General features: G+C 42.7%; 1 protein-coding gene and 1 long non-coding RNA gene across 15 annotated transcripts in view; one reads left to right on the top strand and one right to left on the bottom strand.

Annotated features, from left to right (window-relative positions):
• Positions 1-418: 418 nt before the first annotated feature.
• LOC139079075 (uncharacterized) lies at positions 419-4,563 on the bottom strand. Its single transcript, XR_011532359.1, has 2 exons — positions 4,144-4,563; positions 419-688 (listed from the first exon to the last, which is right to left on the bottom strand). It is a non-coding gene; the product is annotated as an uncharacterized lncRNA (long non-coding RNA).
• The window catches only part of ALG6 (ALG6 alpha-1,3-glucosyltransferase), a 72,478-nt gene continuing 62,252 nt past the window's right edge, over positions 4,091-14,316 (top strand). For 4 of the 14 annotated variants that reach the window (XM_070591877.1, XM_070591881.1, XM_070591869.1 and 1 more), the window contains exons 1-2: positions 4,713-4,846; positions 8,501-8,776. In XM_070591877.1, coding sequence (XP_070447978.1) covers positions 8,695-8,776 — 82 coding nt within the window. In that variant the 5' untranslated portion in view covers positions 4,713-4,846; positions 8,501-8,694. Of the gene's footprint in view, positions 4,232-4,712; positions 4,847-4,961; positions 5,538-5,631; positions 5,770-8,500; positions 8,777-14,316 lie in introns of those variants that run through there. The other 10 variants (XM_070591878.1, XM_070591874.1, XM_070591876.1 and 7 more) reach the window with 8 other exon arrangements.

Raw genomic sequence — 14,316 nt, 5'->3', positions numbered from 1 at the left:
TGAATAAATGAGTATATCCATAAGTAATTACAAATTAACTTGATTAGCTTCATTTAAGCAATAAAGACATTTAAATCACTGTAGTCACAACAGATAACAATGCAGTTTAGGTTGATTCCACTTTGGTCCAATTCAAATACGAGGTTGTTTCTGAAGTTCCCAAAGCAATTTGTCTCATCCATAGGGCTGTTTGGTAGTTTGAAATAAGGGCGACTCCGTGTGCGCGCGCGCGCGCGCGCGTGTGTGTGTGTGTGTGTGTGTGTGTAAAAGAGAGGGAGAGGAAGAGAAAGGAGAGAGGAAGGAGGAAGGGGAAAGAGAAAGGGAGGGCAGCTGAAATATTCTATAAAGAGAATCTTTCTCTTATCAACTATTTGGCTACCCAGCAGAATAATTTATATAATAAAGGCAAAATAACTGCTTGATTCTTTTTCTTTATTTACCAATCTTCAAAATAATGAGTGGCTTACCAGCTTCCTCTATTGGTGACCTTATCTTTTTTTTAAAGTATCATTATGAGCTCATGGAGAATGCGACAGACAATTCACATTTGATGTGTTTCAATCCTTTGTAGTTATTATGCTTACTGATGCTGAATGTGTCCCATCCATGGCCAGAGGGAGTCTCTTCAAGTTAACTCCTGAGTCCTTTTGACATTGACCCCAGTAGTCTTTGATAGTTTCCTTGATATCTGGTATGACAAAAAGTTCCACATTTATTTTTGTATATTTCTTTTCCAAACCTGTAACTAGCTATTTCTCCAAGGATCCCTGGTTCATTTTAGTACGAATGGTATTTCAAGACCACAATCTGTGTGCTAAGGATGCTCGTTGTTATTGAGTTGGTCTTTGTTTTTATTCGTTTCAGTAAAAATAACTAGGAAATACGTTTTCTATTTCCTCCTTCCTTCCCTCCCCACTTCCTACCTTCCTTCTTTCTTCCCCGCCTCTCTTCTTTCCTTTCAATAATTCAAAAAGATAAATCACGCGTTCATATTTAACTTCTATCTTATACTTTTAACTCATTTTTCCCACACCAAGAATTCTGCTATTTAACAGGGCTTTTTTTCTTAAGGTATATTGCACTGAGATTTATTGTCAAATGACTGTGTTTTAAAGACATTTGGAACAGTTATTCTCTGTGTAGTTGAGCCACCAATTGGATACACATTTAAGTTCTTTTGTGTCATTTTATTTCTGGTTTTTAGGGATTTATTTTTCCCATTTAATTTTGTGTTTTAGCTAACAGTTTTCAAAGTTCATAGTCATTCTAAGGACAGTCATCATGTCAATGTTTTGTCTTTTTTTGCGTGCAATTTCTGCATTCTTTTATATAGACCTGAAAATGAATGTAAGTAACTAGGATCTGTGTTTAATCATAGTTTTGACATTTACTTGCTCTATCTTTTAGGGAAATTACACGACGTTTCAAACCAGCATTTCCAACAGTGTGTTTCATGGACCACTCTGTAGGACAGGAAGTAGGGGGTGGCGTGGGGTGGGGTGTGGAGATAAGCTTCCATGGTCAAATAAGTCTGAAAATTCTACATTCTCTTGGAGAACCATGATGTATATAACACATAAAAGGTTCTGAGACGACCCGGAGTAAGGAATCCTTTTTAGGTTGGTGCAACCTATTGTTTTCAAACTCCTTTGTGTCTGCATTGGAGACCATAGTCACACCTTTTTTGTTGTTGACAACAGTTATTCCACTGAATGAGAGTTCTGGGGAACATACTTTGGGAAATGTTGCTGTCAAGTTTTCCTCTATGTCAGAAGCGGATGATAATGCCTGGTCTACCGTTCTCTCTTAGTTACTGTGAGGATCAAGTGAATTGAATAGGAAAGACTTTTAGTATATAAAAGAGACTACTGTTTTGCTAATGGCTATAATGAAACTTGGAAACATGGAGCTTAACTCTAACTCATGCTGCTGAGGTGGACTAATTCTCTGAAGGGGCCAAGGGAATGATGAAACTTGGAGATTTCAGAAGAATGGAAAATGACATACAAGGGTCAATTGAGGAAGATGTTCAGACAGGAAAAAAGATTCTATTTCAAAGAACAGCTATGATCAGATTAATGGTTTTCACATAGAACAGGGAAGTCCTAGGCCTGATACAGAAAAGGGCTTGTTTTCTTAGCAGGTGGAAGTGATCTAGGGAAGGGGGTAGAAACCCCTATACAGTATGACTTGTGTGAGGAATTGAGTATTGAGAGTGCCTTTGATAGGTAGGTATTAGTTTGTTAGGGCTGCCACACAAAATACCGCAAACTGGGTGGCTTACACCATGGAAATTTATATTCTCACAATCTGGGAGGGTAGAAGTCTGAGATCAAGACATCAGCAGGGTTGGTTGCTTCTGAGAATTGTAGACAGCTTCCCTCCTTGGCTTGTAGCTGGCCACCTTCTCGGTGTCTTCCATGGCCTTCCTCTGTGCATGGGCATGTCTGTGTCCAATTTCCTCTACTTATGAGGATAACAGTCATACTGGATTAGCGCCTACCCTAATGACCTCATTCAAAATGCCTTTACTGAGCATCTGTTATGGAGGAACTGGACAGTCAGGCACTGGTGATAGTGCCTACCAGAGGGAAGGAGCAGGAGTGGGTATGTGGGTGTGGTGGGGGGGCAGCCCAGCTATGAAATAGAGGTTTGATGTCCCTTCCACTATTTATTCAATAAACATTTTAAGCACCAACTTTGTTCTTAATACTATGCCAGAAGCTATCAGGCTGGGAGGCGGAAAGGAGTGACTGATACCAACTTTTATCATTTGAAGATGTCTATTTTTTTCACACATTAATATTTCTGAAATTACGTTTTACAATGATAACAAGTTTAAATGGCTACTTTTTTTTTTCTTTCTTAGTGGTACATAAAATGATGATGTTTCTTACAATTGACAGAGCCAATTAGATTCAATAAAACATGCTGTTTGGTCTGCCAAATGTAGTTCTTCTTCAAAAGATGCTTAATATTTATGATTCTGCAATGTACTCGATTTCCCCTATGTTTGTAACCATGTAATATCCTTCATCAGCTTGCCGTGTTCCTCTTGGCCTTAAATATGCGTTTACTCAGCTATGGTTGTCTATTTTCTCTTTGTATGGTCTCCTTCAGCCTTCAGCCAAATGAAAGACTTCATATCTCTATCTTCAGCCCCAACTTCTTTCCTAGGCTCCGATTTGTAACTGGCGTCTGAACATTACTTGGTTGTCTTGATGTCACCTCAAACTCAACACAAGGCATTATCTTTCTCTCTAAGCCAGCTTCTCCTCCAGGCTTCACTAGATATTTCAGTTTTTCTAGTTCAGACTTGAAACTGTGGGAGCCCTACTTGATTTTTCTCTCTCCTCTCTTTCACTTCTACACATCTGGTACGTTGCCAACACCTGTACATTCTTCCTCTTGTGCTGATCTCTCTCTTCCACCTGAGTCCAGGCCCTTGTCTAATCATGCATGGACTACTCTAATTTCTACCTCTGCTTCTGATTCATCTTGTTCATTATTTAAATTTTGTCTAGCACTATACTGTACACTTGCTAAAAGTCATTTAATGGCCCCTTACTGATCGTTGAATAAATTCCAAACACCACAGCCTGGTACTCAAGGCTCTCCACAATTATTCCTTTCCGGCTTCATCACCCACCATCTAAAGTGGAGGAAATGTTCTGTACTTCTCAGCTGCCACAATTTTGGCTTGAACCATTTCCTTTGTCTAGAGTCCCACTCCCATCCCCTTGGTTAATGTAAGCCCGGGCTTTCCTTCAAAGCTCAGCTGACTCAGCATCTCCAGATAGTTTCTAGTTCACAGTGACCCCTCTTCTCTGAGCTCCTACAGCGCATAATGCATGCACCAATAATTTGACATTTAGCGTGTGCTCCCTTCTGTTGCTTTCTATCCTTTTATGCATGAAAATGTCTTTCCAATGAGAATTAAATCTTTAGAGGGCAGGGACTTGGCCATATTTCTCCGTATCTCCCGGGTCGATGGTCTTTTAAACAGAGTAGAACGAAACTTTAGCTCTGGAAATTTACTAGCTCCACCCACACATTGCACAGATAAAGAAACCGAGATCCAAAGGGGTTCAGACCCACTGAGTGGAAAGCCACGGCCACAGCCCGATATTTGCTGACACTTACGGATTATGAGTCAGAGGGTTGGCTTATAGAGAGTGGCAGCATTCAGAAGGGAGAATGCGAGCATCCTCTGAACACAGGAGGGAACGCAGTGAGTTTTGGCAAGTTTGGGGACAGACAGGAACCACGTAGCGGCTACTGGAGGGCAGGGCTGTCTTCTGCAGCTCCCACAGGCTCCCCGCGCGGCGGGACGTGGTCCAGGACATCTCCCGCACCGCCTGACTGCGCAGCCTCCACCACTCGTCCTCCCCGCCGGCTCTCCCGCTCCTGGGGCCCGGCCGGAGCAGGACCCACTGCCCGCTGGAGAGGGCGAGCCGGGGCGCGCCCCTGACGGGAATGCGCGCACTAAGCACTGCTCGGGCCCTGGCCCGGCTCCCTGGAAACAGGCGCAGGGGCTTTCCGCCGGCCGGGCCTCACCCGGACGGGGCTCTCGGGTTCCAGCGCCCGCGCCCCGGCCCCGCCCCCGCCCGCCAGGCCCCGCCCCCGCCCGCCAGGCCCCGCCCCCGCCCGCCAGGCCCCGCCCCCGCCCGCCAGGCCCCGCCCAGCAGCGGCCGCCTCTCCGCGTCTCTCCCCACCTCCCTCACGCTCGACGGGCTCGCTCCCGCGCCGGGCGCGCGGGCACGAGGGGCGGAAGCCGCGGGGAGCGCTCCGCCGCGGGGACGAGCGCGCAGGCGCCGCGGCGCATCCAGGCCGAGCGGGCGGTGCGGTAAGAGCGGGACCCGGGCTCCGAGCGTCCGGCGGGGTTGGGGGCGCGCCGGGATCTGCGCGCGGCTGGTGGCCCGGCTCTGCTGCGCTCCGCGGGGCGGCGCCCGCGGTCCCCAGGGTCGGGCGGGGCGCGGGGACGCGGCTGCAGCGGCGCTGGCGCCCGGCGCCCGCCCTCCGAGGGCCAGCCCGTGGGGACGGGGAGGACGTGGCCGGAGGGTCCCTCCTCCCGGACGGCTCCCCGGCCGTCGTGCGCTCGCTGGGTGTCGTGCCCACCTGGGGAGTCCTGTGGCACTAAAAGGAACGCCCCCGGCTCCGGGAAGCGGGCGGGAGACTCTTCCTGCGTCCAGATGCGCCCTCAGCGCCAGGCGGGACCCCTCTGCCGCCCCCGGGGCTGCGTCGGGGCGTGGGATGGGTTAGCAAGTCGCTTCACTTTGCTTTACCGGTGGAAACGGGAGTAAAGATCCCTTTATACAGTTTCAAGAGGAGCGCTCGGTGAAGAGTGTCACATACAGCGTTAACCACGGAGGACTCACTAACGTTAGGGACCTCGCTGTTCAGGCGCGAGGTCTCCATTCAGCAGATGCTTATGAGCACCTGCTTCCTGTCAGCATCGTCCCACGTGCAGGGAGCAGAGCGAGACTAAGACAGGAGCCCTGCTTGCATGGAGCTTCTGTTCTGGTTGGCCAGTAAACGTAATTTCCTTTTATACTTCTTATTGGAATATAACGTATGTACAAGAAAATACTGTACACAAATGGTAAATTGTAACTTGTTGATTTATCATAGAGTAAACCCATCTTTTAACCACCGCTCAAATCGAGAAAGAGAACATTTGCAGCATCTTAGACCTGCCTGGAGACCTCTTCCAGCACCACCCCTCTTTCCTCCCCAAGGTAGCCTCTTTCCTGATTTCTAACACCATAGGTTAGTTTTGCCTGTTTGTGTGCCTTTCATAAATGGAACCATGTGATATGTATTCTTTGGTGTCTAGTTTTTTATACTCAAAATTATATTTGTGAAGTTGTTCCATGTTGTGTGAAAATGTAATTTCTGATAGTGAAAAGAATTAGGAAGAAAATTAAAGAAGGTAATTGTACAGACAGTACGAGGTGGAAACTTTAGTGGAGTGGTCAGGGATGATCTTCCGGGGGATGACTTGAGATGTCACATGAACCACACAAGGTCAGCCAGTGAGCCGGGTTAAGAGCCTTCCAAGCAGAGCAAGTAGACATGACTAGGAACTGAGATGTGAATGAACCTGGCAGGTTCCAGGAGGAGAGGGAAGAGCTTGTGGAAAAGTGGGAAGACATGCAGTTGGAGAGGCAGGCAGGGGTCGGCTCACAGAGGGCCTGATGGCTGCGGTGCGTTGATTTTATTCCAGGTGTAGTAGATGTCAGGAGGAGATGGTTTTGATGCCCTTCAGTTTCTAGCATGAGCCTCTTGAGGTTGGGAAGGCCTATCCATTTTACTCATCAAAGAAACCCTACAAAAGTGGCAATACTGGGCAGCTGTTGGGAATTGGGCAACGTTAACATGCTGGGAGCCCAAATCTTTTGTATTATCAGGACTTATATTAATGCACACACATAATGTGCTTCCAGAATCAGATTGAGAAGACTTTAGAAATTAGTCATCTGTTCCACACTCTAAAAATATTCTTCTCAAGTGGTTGCTCAGCTTCTGTTTGAACCTTTTCAAAAGGAACTCCTTTCTCAGGAGGATTCTCGTTTCATTTTTGGGCAGCTCAATTGTTAGAAAAGCTCTCCTAACATTTGATCAGAACACTGTAACGTTGGTCATCAGTTCCGTGTCCATACAGGGCTCACGGTTACCACCTGTTATCTGCTGCCTCGTTTTCAGTACTCACCCAGTTGACTTTGGCTGGTTTGTTTTTTCACATTTAAGTGTAGAACTTTGAATTTATTTGAATTTATCCCTGTCATGGTTTCTGGAGTTACATCTGGTCCATCGTGGATGTTGTCCATACCTTTCTGGGTGTGATTGTTTCATCTGTCCGCCAGCTGACCTTCCACCACTGTGCTCTGAGCAGACCTGACAGCATGGTGTTAGTGAAGCATTATGTTCTTTTCAAGTTCGTTACGGTAATTAAGTGTTATTGGTAGTCTTATTTTTGTTACTTAAGGTTCCTGGGGAAGTACCTAAATATGAGTCTCTGGAGCTGTGGATAATTGATTTAACTTGGTCATATTAGTGATTTAAAGTTCCAAGATAGAATATTAGTTAAGCTATATTTTTAAATTCAGGAATTAGCATTTGTAAAATCAATTTTATTTATCTTTTAAATGAGACATCACTTTTTTTTTAAGATTGGCACCTGAGCTAACCTCTCTTACCCATCTTCTTTTCTTCTTTTTTTCTTCTTCTCCTCAAAGTCCCCCAGTACATAGCTGTGTATTCTAGTTGTGGGTCCTTCTGGTTCTGCTGTGTGGGACGCCGCCTCAGCATGGCTTGATAAGCGGTGCTAGGTCTGCACTCACGATCCAAACCGCAAACCCTGGGCCACTGAAGCAGAGCGCACAAACTTAACTACTCGAACTTAACCACTTGGCCATTGGGCTGGCCCCTGGAAAATCAATTTTAAACATGATGTCTCAGCAGAAAATAGAGTGCTGTATGCAATTCTGTAATATATAGTGCAGAATGTTGATCCTCCTCTTTTTTTTGCTGAGAAAGACTGGCCCTGAGCTAACATCGGTGCCCATCTTCCTCCACTTTATATGTGGGACGCCTACCACAGGATGGCTTGACAAGTCGTCTGTAGGGCCACACCGGGGGTCTGAACCAGTGAACCCTGGGCTGCCGAAGCAGAACCTGGGAACCTTAACGGCTGCAACACCAGCCCAGCCCATCCTTTGCTATTTTTAAGTAAGAAAATATTTTGCCCGGTAGGTAGAATGCGCCAGTTTTTCCCTAAATTTTTCAGTTGATTTGTTAATTGTATTTTTCTGAATATATTCAAATTAAAGTATATCCTGTGGTTAAAATGGTCTACCATTTTTCAAAGCTTTTTACTTTTAAACCCCCCAACCCAAGGAAAAAAGTGCAAAGAATGTAAGCAGTTAATTGCGTTTTACTGCTTTTGTATTTTTTCTTAAGAGTTGGGGCTATTATTGATTCTTGCAAAGGTTTTGTTAGATGGAAAGTTGGTGTGGTTACTACAAGTATATTTTGGAAGAGAAGAAGTAAAAATCAAAATTACATAAATGACTTTAGTGGAAGTCTAAATAGATAAAATTCCTCTTTCTCTCTGTACCAAAGGTGAGTCCTCCTCCGTTTACCTTTGTGGTCTCATGTCTGCCTGTAGGTGAAGGTGCCCTGGATGGGATCGACTGTTCTATCTACAGATCCCTGTGATTTTTGTCTTCACTCAGAAATACTCTCTTGTAAGAGCAGGTCCTTATCTTTAGATATACTGAGTCCGTTTAACAGGGAGAGCTGCCTTTTGAGGGATATTTCCCAACTAGAGCACTAGGGAATAAGAAGTTTAAAACTACCCCCTTTCCTGTGTGTCCGTCCTTGTGTGTCCTCTCCGTTCCCCCCACCCACCCACGTTCTCCACCTACTTGGTTTAATGGCTTTCTTGTTATAGGTACTCTGCTCAGCTAAATCTCAGTATCTTTTTTTTCCCCTCCAGGCTACTTCTTCATAGACATAAAAAAAAAATTCAATATTTAACTGTTTGGAAACGAAGCATCACTTGAAATCCTCTCCAACTCCTAACGCCAAAGAATTGATAACATTCCTCTGATCAAGAAGTGACTGACTGCGTGTTAAAAGTATTGTGGCATTGGTCCTGTTTTTCTCCCTCCCTAAATTTGAAGAAGAAATATGGAGAAATGGTACTTGATGACAGCTGTGGTCTTACTAGGACTAACAGTACGGTGGACAGTTTCTCTTAATTCTTACTCAGGTAACGCATTTTTACTGTTTAAAAGATAGGTAAATATTTCCTTGAATAGGTTTCTTTTTGGGGGGTGGGTGGGTAATAGTTTACAGTTTTCTGACCCGGACAGAGAAGAATTGTAGGCTTTATGGGTGTGGTCAAGAAAATACATTTAAACGTCTAATTCTGATAAAAAGAATTTGTTAAGAGCTAACTAGAAGCGTGGGCTTTGTGATCTACGAACACAGAAATGTATTCCAACTGGCAAGATGACAAATTACAGAGAGAAGTGAGCTGGTACTTCAAGGGGGGAGTGAATCAGGAGGCTTTTTTTGTTTAGGGTGGAGAAGGCATGATACTCGTTTGAAAGAAAGAGACCAGTGGAGGGTAAGGTTGGGAAGGATGTTTTTTTCTTATATATTTTATATTTTTGGGTTTTTTTTTCTTATGTGTTCTGTATTCTGGAAGCTGGCCTTTGTCCAAGTTGCAAATATCTCCTCCCAGTTTATGGCTTATCTTTTCACATCTTTTGATGAACGGGAGTTTTTGATGTTAAAATAATGAAATTTATCAGTCTTTTTCCTTCACAGTTTGTGCTTTTTGCGTCTTTAAGAAATCCTTCCGTATTCCTACGTGACAAAGATATTTTCCTAAAATTTCCTTCTAAAAGTTTTAAGATTTGTCTTTCCTATTTAGGTCGTTATCTTCTCACAGTTGAGTTTTGTGCATAGCATGTGAGATGAGGATCCCAAACAGTTTTTTTCACGCGGATAAGCCATTGTTTCAGCCGATTACTGAGAGTCCATCCTCGTCGGCTGATCCACATTGCCAGTCCTGTCTGTGTTAGGATGCGCGGGTCAGCTCCGACTCTCCGTCCTGATCGCTTGGTTCAATGCTGCCGTGTCTTCTTACCGTTTTCCATCAAGTCTTGATTTGTTGTGAGGCTGGTTCTCCCCCCTGATCGTTCCGCTGCTGGAGTGTCTTAGCTATTCAGGGCTTTGCTCTTTCTTACTGTGGGAGGCAGGACTTCTCAGATAGCCCCAGAGATGTCCCGTCCTAACCCCAAGCCCTGTGGAAAGGATGCGCTCTGGGCGGCGCGGGCCGTGCCCGGTGGTGTGGCCTGCTTGACCTTACCGTGCCATGTGCTTGACCTTACCGTGGGAGACTGCGCTGGGTGGGTCAGCTGTCGGTGCGAGATCGCCTGAGCCCTCACAGCAGAGGACTCTCCAGCTGGCCGCAGAGGGGCCCCGCGAGGTGCAGGGCGTGAGGACCCGCACTGTGGCTGGGCTGAGGGTGGAGGGGCCGTGAGAAGGAAGACGGGCAGCCTCTAGTCGCAGAGCAGGCCCGCTGACAGTCAGCAAGGGAATGGGGGACCTCTGGGCAACCTCGGCTTGCAGCCGAGAGGAACCGAATCACGCCAATAGCCTGAACGAGCGTGGCAGTGGGTTCTTGCCCCGGGCCTCCAGTGAGAGTCTAGGCTGGCAGACACCTTCATTTGGCCTTGTGTGACCCTGAGCAGAGAACCGAGGTAAGTTCACCCAGACCTCTGACCTACAGAACTGGGGGTTATAAAAGAATATTGTAATAATTGTTATGCAGCCGTAGAAAGGTAATACAAACGTATATGGCTTTTTAAAAAATCAGATTGTCGCAGTCCGGTGAAAAACCCTGTTGGGATTTTGATTGGGATTACATTCTTCTACACTGTTCGTTAATTTGGGGGAACTGGCAGTCGTTACCATAGCAGGGCTTCTCATTCACTAAGATTCTGTGTTTCTCCATTTATTTGTCTTCTGTAATGTCTTTCAACAAAATTTTGTAATTTTCTACATAAAAGTCTTACACATCTTTACTTACTTAGATGTATTCCTAGGTATCATTTTTTTCCCCTCACTATTGTAGATGGTATCTTTTTTTTTTATCTTTTTTCGTTGTTGAGTTCATAATAGTTTACATCAATGTGAGATTTCAGTTGTACATTACTTCTTGACCGTCACCACATAAGTGCTCCCCTTCACCGCCTGTGCCCACTCCCCACCCCCCTTCCCCTGGTAACCACTGAACTGTTTTCTTTGTCCCAGTACTTGTTTATATTCCACATATGAGTGAAATCATCTGGTGTTTGTCTTTCTCAGACTGGCTTATTGTGCTTAGCATAATTCCCTCCAGGTCCTTCCATGTTATTGCAAATGGGATGAATTTGTCTTTTTTATGGCTGAGTAGTATTCCATTGTGTGTGTATATATATATATATATATATATATATATATATATATATATACCACATCTTCTTTCTCCATTCATCAGTCAATGGGCACTTGGGTTGCTTCTATGTCTTGGCTATTGTGAATAGTGCTGCAGTGAACATAGGGGTGCATATGTTACTTTGGATTGTTGATTTCAAGTTGTTTGGGTAGATACCCAGTAGTGAGATAGCTGGGTCATATGGTATTTCTGTTTTTAGTCTTTTGAGGAATCTCCAGACTGTTTTCCATAGCGGCTGCACCAGTTTGCATTCCCATCAGCAGTGTATGAGGGTTCCCTTCTCTCCACACCCTCTCCATTTGGTATTTTTAGTCTTAGTGATTACAGCTATTCTAACAGGTGTAAGGTGGTATCTTAGTGTCGTTTTGATTTGCATTTCCCTGATGATTAGTGATGTTGAACATCTTTTCATGTCTTTATTTGCCATCTGTATATGTTCTTTGGAAAAATGTTCTGTAGATGGTATCTTTTAAAAAATTTCTCAATATTTGTTTCTAGGGTATAAAAATGTGGTTGACTTTTTATATTTGGCAACCTTTCTAAACTTTTCTAATTCTTATAATTTATCTGAAGCATCTTTTGGATTTTCTGTGTAAAAAAACAGTCTGTGCATGATGAGTTTTATTTCTTCCTTTTTACCACTTACACTTTTTAGTTCTTTTTTCTGTCTTTTTATTGCTAGGACCTTACTACAGTGTTGAATGTAGGTAGTGATTCAGGCATCCGTATCTTGCTCCTAATTTTAGTGGGTGCTTTTAATTCACCATCGAGTATGTTTTGTTCTTTCTAGTATTGAACCAACCTTGCATTCCTGGAATATTCCTGAATAACTCGTTTGTGATATATTGTCTTTTTTTTGTAAGTGTATTATTAAATTTTGCTGATATTTTATTTACAATTTTAGCATCTATGCCCACAAATGACATTGGTCCACAATTTTACTTCCTTAAAATATTTGTCAGTTTTGTTATCAAGGTTATGCTAGTTGCATAAAATGAATTAGGGCGTATATCCTCTTTTCCTAAAATCTAAAATAGTATGTAAGATTGGAATTGTTTGTTCTTTAAATGCTTGGTAGAACTTGCTAGTAAAACTATTTGGGCCTGGAATTTTCTGTGTGGAAAAATATTTAATTAGGGATTTAATTTCTTTAATGGTTATAGGACCATTTGGGGTTTCTATTTCTTCTTGAATTATTTTATAATTTATATTTTTCTAAGAATTTGCCTGTTTCACCTGAGTTTTAAAATGTATTGGCATAAAATTATTCATAATGTTTTCTTACCTTTTATATCTCTGCTATATTACTGCTAATGGTTCTTTTCTCATTTTTTATATAGTTTATGTTGTTTCATTTTTTTTTTTTTTGAGGAAGATTAGCCCTGAGCTAACATCTGCCACCAATCCTCCTCTTTTTGCTGAGGAAGACTGGCCCTGAGATAACATCTGTGTCCATCTTCCTCTACTTTACATGTGGGATGCCTACCACAGCATGGCGATGCCATGTCCACACCCAGGATCCGAACCGGCCAACCCCGGGCTGCCGAAGCAGAACATGCGCACTTAAACACTGCGCCACTGGGCTGGCCCCTGTTGTTTGGTTTTTTAAAAACCAGTCCTATTAGAGGTTTATTAATTGTATCATTATTTTCAAAGAACGAATTTGAGCTTTGCTCATCCTCTGAGTAGGATGTTTGGGTTTGGTTTTTTGTTTGTTGCTTAGTCAATGTTTTAGCTCATTAAGTTTTGGTTTCTCTTATTTTTTTTTTCTCCCCAAAGCCCCAGTACAGTTGTATATCCTAGTTGTAAGTCATTCTAGTACTTCTATGTGGGATGCCGCCACAGCATGGCCTGATGAGCAGTGTGTAGGTCCACACCCAGGATCCGAACAGGCAAACCCTGGGCCGCTGAAGCAGAGCGCGCGAGCCTAACCATTATGACACCAGCCGGCCCCCTCTCTTCTTTTCTAATACAGTCATTCAAACTGTACATTTCCTTTCAAGTAATATTTTCTACTTTCTATTGTGATTATGCTTTGACTCATTAGTTATTTGGAAGTATATTTTTAAAATTTTAAATATTTAGGCTTACATATATTACTTGTTCTGACATTTCTTTCCTAACATCTGAATTTACTCAGTTTCTTCCCTCATCTGGAAAATAGGACTCCTGCTGCTTGTTTTAAACCTTGCTCTTAAGTTGTCCCATAAGCAAGTCAACAGACAACATTACTTTTGGATTATTGTGTGTATAAGAGAAGTACTGTTATTGCACAGTAGTAGAATATTTGTATGTCTCTCTTGTGGTGCTTATGTATTTTTGTCATTTTTCAGATGAGAAAAATAAAAATGCTAAACACTAAGGAAAATAGTGATTCTGTCAGAGTTCTCAGCTCCATCATAAGAATAAGAATATAACATTTAGCTTTCACATGTGAAGAGCTTCTGTATCATGGGAGGCTGGGAAAATTAATGAAAAAGCATAACATCTGTGATTCTGCTGAGACCTTTTTCCTTCTATTAATTAAAATGCTTTTTTTGGTTATAATTTTTTTAACATGCTTATTTTAGTTTGCTTTTTGTTTATCTTGTTTTAAGATTGTAATTAGGAAGCGCTGGTGTGAGGAAGCTCCGGTGAGCTTGCTTAGAATTAATCCATTATTTCTTCTTTGGAAATGCACATATTGTGTAGACAAACTACTTATGTATTGTAATTTAAATTTTTCTGAAATTTATACCCCTTACATATTTACATATACCCTTTACATAAGTGCTGCTATGTAGTTTTTACAGACCTAAAAATACTCAATAAATATTGCTTGTTGCTTTCAGACCAACCATGGGGAGGAGACAAATTCTGATTTTAGTACTGTTTATCATAATTTGTAGAGATTCAGAATTCCTCATTCCTGTATTCCTCCTTGGATATACTCGATCCAAAGTGTTACCACTGTTTTTAGAGCAAATAGCAATACTTGAACTAATTTTAATAATTTATTTTTTCAAAACTGTATTGGCTGTTTAGGAGGAGAAAGTCATAGAGAATCCTTTTATGCAACCTGTCAATCATTGTTACTGCCTTCTATTTGATTGGTTATTGTCTCTCAGCCTACCCATTCCTATTTGTATTGTTTCTTCTTACTCACTAGGAACATATAAAAGGGATTTTATTCTGGAAAATGTTAGCTAAATTCTCTTCTCTTAGAATGTTCAAAATTTGAATGTAAAGGCAATTAGTCTATATTATTGTCAAAGAAACTACTTTTAAAAAAAATTCTAACAATTTTGAGTAGCTCAGCAATT

Source organism: Equus przewalskii, chromosome 24, assembly GCF_037783145.1.
Source record: "Equus przewalskii isolate Varuska chromosome 24, EquPr2, whole genome shotgun sequence".
NCBI lineage: Eukaryota > Metazoa > Chordata > Mammalia > Perissodactyla > Equidae > Equus > Equus przewalskii.
The sequence above is the reverse complement of the archived record's forward strand: the minus strand, read 5'-3'. Positions and strand labels throughout refer to the sequence as shown.